The sequence below is a fragment of the Salmo salar genome, chromosome ssa09, assembly GCF_905237065.1.
Source record: "Salmo salar chromosome ssa09, Ssal_v3.1, whole genome shotgun sequence".
Classification (NCBI taxonomy): Eukaryota; Metazoa; Chordata; class Actinopteri; order Salmoniformes; family Salmonidae; genus Salmo; species Salmo salar.
The window spans coordinates 122,818,497-122,826,915 of NC_059450.1; the positions used below are offsets into that span (position 1 = coordinate 122,818,497).

An 8,419-nucleotide genomic window follows, 5' to 3' on the forward strand; every position below is an offset into this window, starting at 1 on the left:
CTTTTAGTCTTTCAAAATAAAGGTAACTTTGTTTTCACTTATAAATGAGCTAGCTATATGGAAAAGAGTGATGTTGGTGGCAAATGTACTGGTAGATTGTGATTATTGTGTTACATAAAAATATTTCGTACACTACAAAAATCACAGAAATCATTACAAACAAATGCATCAAAAACTCAGTCATCACCCAGTCTCCTGCCAACGGAAATTTTTATTTTGACATAAGTGAAATGTACTTGCACATCCAAAGAATCCAGGGATTGCTTTGCAGGTGTGTGGGGAACGTTAATGTAGGTTAGGGACAAATCAAAATTTACTGGGGGGGATGGGATGGTCCAACTCAAGGTGTCATAAAAAAATGATGCACCCCCCTCCACAACATTAACATTTTTTTTCACATGAGCCTCCTCTTGTACTGTAAAATAAATGTAACACCCTCTCACTCCATAGAATTAACTCAAAAGAATGTTTACGACCAAAAATAACAATAACTGTAACGACCATGTCATTATAAATGTGGATATAACATGCTTTTGTGGCTCTGTCAATTCCACACAGGGCTCGGGGCCAGAAGGTTGAGGGTTCGCCGACCACCGCAGACGAGACTCTCCCTGCCTGTTTTATTACTTCACAATCAGAGCCGGCTGCAGACAATGATCAGCTAGGGGGAAATCAGATGTACATTTTGATGCCATATTTATAATTATATAAAACCTATGCAACAAATTTTCCACCAACAGGTTTCTGTGCCAATGCACCACACAACCAATAAACAAAGTATACCGACAACTTAGAGCACTTCAATATCATGGCTTGCGTTTTCAACACCAAAATAAATAGATTATGTCAATCTCAACAAATGGAAAATACATCCTTCCCTACCTTGTAGGCTTACCCAGTATTGAAGGCTTGGCTTGACAATCTCCAAATGTCTTTAAACTTGGTGTTTTGTAACAGATGTCTCTTTTCATTCATCAGTTGGCTGCTGCACAGTTTGGATTGATTGATTCATTTTATTTGTCAGTTAAAATAATACATACAGTGCATTCGGAAAGGATTCAGACCCCTTGACTTTTTCAAAATGTTGTTACATTACAGCCGTATTCTTAAATGGATTAAATAGTTTTTTCCCCCTTCATCAATCTACACACAATACCCAATAATGAGAAAGCAAATACAGGTTTTTAGAAATTTTTGCAAATATATTACAAATAAAAAACTGAAACATCACATTTACATGAGTATTCACACCCTTTACTCAATACTTTGTTGAAGCACCTTTGGCAGCGATTACAGCCTTAAGTCTTCTTGGGTATGACACTACAAGCTTGGCACACCTGCATTTGGGGAGTTTCTCCCATTCTTGTCTGCAGATCCTCTCAAGCTCTGTCAAGTTGGATGGTGAGTATCGCTGCACAGCTATTTGCAGGTCTCTCCAGACATTTTCAATCGGGTTCAAGTTCGGGCCACTCATGGACATTCAGAGACTTGTCCCGAAGCCACTCCTGCATTGTCTTGGTTGTGTGCTTAGGGTCGTTGTCCTGACTAGTCTCCCAGTCCCTGCCGCTGAAAAACTTCCACACAGCATGATGCTGCCACCACCATGCTTCACCGTAGAGACGTGGCCAAGTTTTCTCCAGACGTGACGCTTGGCAGTTGATGTTGAGATGTCTGTTACTTGAACTCAATGAAGCATTTATATGGGCTGCAATTTCTGAGGCTGGTAACTCTAATAATCTCAAATATAACATTTTGATTTAACACTTTTTTGCTTACTAAATGATTCCATGTGTTATTTAATAGTTGTGATATCTTCACTATTATTCTACAATGTACAAAATAGGCAAAATAAATAAAAACCCTTGATTGAGTAGGTGTGTCCTGTAAATATATATATTTTTTACTCTGCATCTCTGCCCAGACTGGCAAGAGTAGCCAAAAGAGTGTTTAGCATCCCCAGTGGCTCTGCAAGTGCGGAGAGGTTATTCTTCGATGCTAGCATGCTCTCCCGGCACCATCGCATGAGCCTAAAGCCAGACTCTGGCCAAACTGGTGTTTCTAAAAATGTATTCAAAGTCACTGTAGACTGAGCCTAATTAGGAATTGTTCATTTAATTTGTGTTTAATTCTAAGTAACTCACAGCCTATATGCGCAATTTATAGACTATAATGATTTAATAAAATGTTGTTTTTTGAAACGCTCAGCACTTAATGTCCCTTACTCCCTACCAGCCTAGTGTTGCACTCGCTTCACAATGTATTTCTTTGTAGGCTATAGCGTCTGCTATAGATGTACAGACGGAGGCTAATTTGTACATTTCGATAAGAATATTTTTTATAAAGATAAGCATTATATTGTTAGATTATAGGAGTAACTCTGGTAGACCTGAAATAGACCTCACCTCAAGTTGCACTGTCAGTCAGTTGGAGTTCCGGGGTGCAATGCCTTCATATCATAGGCTTGCAGTAGCTAAAGCGTAATTATAGCCACATCATACCAAACCGTCACAAAACATTTCAAAAGTTTATTAGTGTAATATCAAACGTTCTTCCACAAGCCCTTGTCTATACGGAAAATACAAGCAGAAGAGCAAATGTAAACCCCCCCCACCCCCCCAAAAAACACACTGCCCTCCCCTTTGCCCAATAAAAAAACCCACACAACCCTCCCCAAAGCTATTTTTTTTTATTGACAACCCTCCCTTATTTTGGACCCCCGTCCCCCCAGTACATTTCTATCTGTCCGTTAAAGAAAAAATAAGCTTATGCAATTTGATAAAAAGTGCAAAAGAACAAAAAAGGTTTTGCTACAAATAAATAACTTGGAATGATAATACTGAGACCATGTCATCTTCCTGCTCAACAAATGCCCAGATATCAGTTTACAGCATCATCAACCCTAAAACTAACAGAATTCATTTTTAATGCCCACTCTCTTAATAAAAGTTGATCCTTACTTGTCAACCATGTAGGCACCCCAAACTACAAATGTCGTGATACAATCCTCACAGTGCTGCAAATGGTTATCTATTGACACACTTGTGTTCCTTGAAATTTCTTACATAGGCAAAGCTTTTTCCACAATTGTCACATGAGTATGGCTTTTCTGCTTTGTGGACCTGCATGTGAGCTTTGACATTATTAGCTTGGCTGAACATTTTCCCACATACTTCACAGCTAAAGGGCCTCTCTCCTGTATGAACACGCATATGCCTTTTAAGGTTACCGCTGATACGGAAGGTCATCCCACAAGTTACACATGTGTAAGGTTTCTCGCCAGTGTGAATTCGTTCATGTAGTCTAAGACTGTTTGGCAAACTGAAGCTCTTCCCACACACGCTGCACATGTGAGACTTCTCTCCAGTGTGAACCTTCTGATGTATAACACAAGCAGCTCGCTGGGTGAAGGTTTTCCCACATGTAGAGCAAACAAACGGCTTCTCACCTGTGTGAAGCAGCTGGTGTATTTTAAGCGTCCCAATGGAGCTGTAGCACTTCCCACATATCTCACAACTTTGTGGTTTCCTGTGCTTGTCCTTCTTTTCATCATCCATGTGTGTCTGCTGGTGGTTTCTCAGAGCATAATTGTATACAAACGTTCTTCCACAAATGTCACACATAAAGGGCTTCAATCCTTCGTGTACCTGCATGTGTCCTTTGAGGGTGCTGGATTGGTTGAACTGCTTTCCGCACACCTTACAGCTGAATGGTTTAGTCCCTGTGTGAATCAGACTGTGTCTTTTAAGGTTGACCTCGTGACCAAAACTGCTTCCGCATATCTCACATTTAAATGCCTTCAGTCCTGTGTGCACTACCTGGTGAGATTTCAATGCCCGCTCAGTCATGAAACCCTTTTGACACTGAGCACATCTAAATGGCTTGTCGAGGGAGTGTGTTCTCTTATGTGTCGTGAGGTAACTGGATTGTGCAAAACTCTTTCCACACATAGTGCAGCTATATGGTTTTTCACCTGTGTGAATTCTCTGGTGCACCATAAGACTGTTTCTTGTTGTGAAACCCTGTCCACAAGTCAGACAGTTGAATGGTTTTGCCTCTGAATGAACAAACTCGTGGGACTTTAGTGCTCTCTCCTCACGGAACGTCTTTCCGCAAACTGTGCAGCCAAAAGTCCTCCCTTTTGAGTGACCCAAGACATGCTTGTTGAGAGAAGTTAAGTATATAAACTTCTTTCCACATTGGCCACAACAGAAAGGCTTCTCTCCCGTGTGAACTCGCTTGTGCTGTTTCAGCAAGCTGCTCAGATGAAAACGCCTCCCACACTGGTCACAGTTAAAGGATTTCTTCCTTTTGGGAAAGATCTGCTTTGTTCTGGGGCTGCTGTGCTCTGTAGTTTCTGTTACATCAGCAGATGAAACTTCTTCATTTGTTCCATTGCCCTCTGTTTTGACCAGTGTGCCATCAGTGAGAGCATCATGGATGTGTTCAACGCCAATTTCCGGGTCTCTTGATGTGGGCTCTGTTTTTACTTCCTCTCGGTCTCCTGCAGGGGGGTTACTGTCTGTGCCTGAACTCTCTCTGCGTGCATTATCAACATCTGCAGGACCTAAGGCCAAATAGAGTGCAAACACAAAGAAAGCCACATAAACCTCTGGTTAATAGCAAAATAAGCATCTAAATACAGTTGAGATATATACTGAGCAGAATTACTGAGAACACAATCAAAGAGTTTTACCCTCTCCGCTGGTTGATGTCACATTGATTCCTGAGATATCACACTCCTTGATGGAACAGTCAATTGAGTCAACCTCCTGCCAACAGACAAATACACACACAGTAAAAACAGACTTCCTATTACAATTTCTCATTTGGCATGGTTTGATGAAATACAATCTACCCACCTCACAGTCTTCCTCTGATGATGCAGAGGTCTCCCCATCTTTCATTGCACTGACAGGAGACACAACATAACCTAAAAGAGAAATGGAAATAGCTGGAATTATTTCAACCCTGTTTCTCTTTCATATGAAATCAGATTAATATGTGTACATAGTACAGTTTATCTAATGCTCTGCATGGTATTCTAGCTATTTCGATTTTAATGTTGTATTTCAGATTTTTACAATCTGAGATTTCCTGTGGATTTCAGACACACTCCCAACTAACCAAACTGATTACTCTTGGTTTACACAGAATTACTATTTTTCAGATCTCACCCTGTTCCAGTGGTGTCACCATTAATTCCAGCTTATTCTTCAGGGTCTCATTTTCATTTTGTAGAATTGTAGTACACTCTGTGAATAACCTACATAACTTTCGAATGGCTTCCTTCATCAACAGGTGCATGATGGAGACAAGCCGTGCCTGATGGAAATGGGAAGAAAATCGTGGCGAAGCAATATTAGGCTACCTAATATCACAACCACATCATGACCTGATCTCCCAGTTTGATCCTAAAAAACAACACCCCATATCCCACAGTTTGATCTTTAGTGTGTTATGGGGGGGGGGGTGACATCAACTAGGGGCATCTAGTAAAGCAGTGGTTCCAAAACCAGTTTGGGCTGTAGGCCATCATATCAGTGAGTGTCGAGTCCTCCTGACCCCTGAAGTTAGGACTTGGCCAGTGAAATGTATGAACTGAGCATCGGAACGTTAAGATGTAAGACTAATGAACAACTAGCTAGCTTGGAATAGGCTACATTAGGTACTGTTATGCAAACGGAGTCCTAAACGGAGTCCAAACTAGTTAACTGGCTGCGTAGGAAGACACCCACCCCTGTGTTGACATTTTGAGCACCATCATCTCCAGAGCAAGATATTTCACTACATGATGCCATGTTTGACGCTTCATGCTCAACTCTGCACATTTCTGCCACGGACGCTTCAACAACAATAGTCAAAATTGAAGTTGCTTGTGATTGAAATGACTCGTAATCCATTGAAATTGTGTCCTCAATCTAATACTAAAATTAACAGTATTGTTCTACTTCTTTAGTTCCAGTAAGATAGCTAGTTGAATCAAAAGTTGCTTGATGGCCCCTTTACACGTCTCAACAGACAAAAATGGCAGCCTTGGTGCTTCTAGAACGTCTCTAATACGTCATATATAGACTTCTTGTGCCATTTTTCAGTTTCAAAATAAAAGTCCAACAAGTGCGATAATTGGAAATGTACATTTGAGTAATTTAGCAGACGCTCTTAGAGCGATATACAGGAGCAAATGGGGTTAAGTGCCTTGCTCAGGGGCACATCGACATATTTTTCACCTAGTCAGTTCGGGGATTTGAACGTTTCGGGTTACTGGCCCAACGATCTTTTCCCATCGCTAGGCTTTATATCCCACTAACATCCGAATATATGGTATGTTACAACAATCACCAGACATCAGTCAGTAAAGATTTCAAACAGGATCTAAATAATAAAATATACAACAATATGGCATATTCAACAGAAAAAGCAACGCATCTATGTCTCGTGTCTATCAGGATTGCGGCTAAATTACCATTAAACTCAGGTCAAGTTTATAGATGTTGAATCCATTTGGAAAGAAATTAGATTATTTCTATCAAACAGCACGTCCCCAAGTATTACATTTACATTTTAGTCATTTAGCAGACGCTCTTATCCAGAGCGACTTACAGTAGTGAATGCATACATTTTTTTTAACATTTTGTTTTGTTGTACTGGCCCCCGTGGGAATCAAACCAACAACCCTGGCGTTGCACACACCATGCTGACGTTGCAAACACCATGCTCTACCAACTGAGCCACAGGGATGACCACATCTCTTGAACCACACGACCACCGCTCTGATTCATGCTGCCCATTTATCAATGGATCTGCGCTGCCAGATTCAATGTGTGCACAAAGCATCCTATTTTCAGGATGTGTAGCCTCTTGATGGCAACATCCATATTGTCAGCATTATCAACAGTCACAGCTACAATCTTGCTCGGCTCGATCTCAAACTCTTTCAGAATGTCTGAGATCTCCTCTGCCACTACTTCGCCAATTTGCGATTTGTACACTGCCCTGGTGTGGAGGACCTTCTGTTTTACACTGCCCTGGTGTGGAGGACCTTCTGTTTTACACTGCCCTGGTGTGGAGGACCCTCTGTTTTACACTGCCCTGGTGTGGAGGACCTTCTGTTTTACACTGCCCTGGTGTGGATGACCTTCTGTTTTACACTGCCCTGGTGTGGAGGACCTTCTGTTTTACACTGCCCTGGTGTGGAGGACCTTCTGTTTTACACTGCCCTGGTGTGGAGGACCCTCTGTTTTACACTGCCCTGGTGTGGAGGACCTTCTGTGTTACACTGTCCTGGTGTGGAGGACCTTCTGTTTTACACTGCCCTGGTGTGGAGGACCCTCTGTTTTACACTGCCCTGGTGTGGAGGACCTTCTGTTTTACACTGCCCTGGTGTGGAGGATCTTCTGTTTTACACTGCCCTGGTGTGGAGGACCTTCTGTTTTACACTGCCCTGGTGTGGAGGAACTTCTGTTTTACACTGCCCTGGTGTGGAGGACCTTCTGTTTTACACTGCCCTGGTGTGGAGGACCTTCTGTTTTACACTGCCCTGGTGTGGAAGACCTTCTGTTTTACACTGCCCTGGTGTGGAGGACCCTCTGTTTTACACTGCCCTGGTGTGGAGGACCTTCTGTTTTACACTGCCCTGGTGTGGAGGACCTTCTGTTTCACACTACCCTGGTGTGGAGGACCTTCTGTTTTACACTGCCCTGGTGTGGAGGACCCTCTGTTTTACACTGCCCTGGTGTGGAGGACCCTCTGTTTTACACTGCCCTGGTGTGGAGGACCCTCTGTTTTACACTGCCCTGGTGTGGAGGACCTTCTGTTTTACACTGCCCTGGTGTGGAGGACCTTCTGTTTTACACTGCCCTGGTGTGGAGGACCCTCTGTTTTACACTGCCCTGGTGTGGAGGACCCTCTGTTTTACACTGCCCTGGTGTGGAGGACCCTCTGTTTTACACTGCCCTGGTGTGGAGGACCCTCTGTTTTACACTGCCCTGGCTTGTGTAGTGCACTGTAACAGTGAGATAGTGGTCCTGACAGAGGCTGGTCCACCCGTCTGATGTGATGGCCAGCTTTGGCACATCCTTCAGCTCAGTGATCACATTGGCCTTTTCTACGCTATACCAGGTAGGAATTAATGTGTCACCGAGTTAACTCCTGGAGGAAGGGGTATATTTGGGGGTGAGGGCCTTGCTCATCTCCCTACAGGAAAAAAAAAGGTTGTTTCATGTGTTGAATTATCGTTTTGAATTATTGTGTTGTGTATTGTGGAGTGATGGGACTAACATACAACCCATTTATACTACTAGATCCTAAAAATGAATACAACTCAATATATACTGACTGTTACCTAAAGCCCCTGGACTCCACTGTTTCAAAGGGGTGTAGGCCTTTCACTATGAACTTCGTCACAGTTTGGAAACATCAG

At 42.6% G+C, this 8,419-nt stretch overlaps 1 protein-coding gene across 3 annotated transcripts; it reads right to left on the reverse strand.

Annotated features, from left to right (window-relative positions):
* Positions 1-2,505: 2,505 nt before the first annotated feature.
* On the reverse strand, positions 2,506-6,040 carry LOC106612578 (zinc finger protein OZF). 3 transcript variants are annotated; one of them, XM_014213862.2, is made up of 5 exons: positions 5,736-6,040; positions 5,175-5,322; positions 4,860-4,930; positions 4,694-4,769; positions 2,506-4,564 (listed from the first exon to the last, which is right to left on the reverse strand). In XM_014213862.2, exons 1-5 carry the CDS (start codon positions 5,898-5,900, stop codon positions 3,024-3,026), a joined length of 2,001 nt encoding a protein of 666 aa, XP_014069337.2. In that variant the 5' UTR covers positions 5,901-6,040; the 3' UTR covers positions 2,506-3,023. The 3 variants fall into 3 exon arrangements, with proteins under 3 accessions (XP_014069337.2, XP_014069339.2, XP_045580424.1); XM_014213864.2 differs by lacking the exon at positions 5,175-5,322; XM_045724468.1 differs by lacking the exons at positions 5,175-5,322; positions 5,736-6,040 and having other exon boundaries at positions 4,860-5,168.
* Between the last annotated feature and the right edge of the window lie 2,379 nt (positions 6,041-8,419).

What these genes read in the sequence shown, in the direction of transcription:
- LOC106612578 (XM_014213862.2), bottom strand. Translation starts at nt 5,900, where the DNA reads ATGGATTACGAGTCATTTCAATCACAAGCAACTTCAATTTTGACTATT. An exon ending in GGTGACACCACTGGAACAGG is followed by an intron (nt 4,931 to 5,174) that starts GTGAGATCTGAA and finishes TTTCTCTTTTAG; the next exon opens with GTTATGTTGTGTCTCCTGTC. An exon ending in GACATCAACCAGCGGAGAGG is followed by an intron (nt 4,565 to 4,693) that starts GTAAAACTCTTT and finishes ATTTGGCCTTAG; the next exon opens with GTCCTGCAGATGTTGATAAT.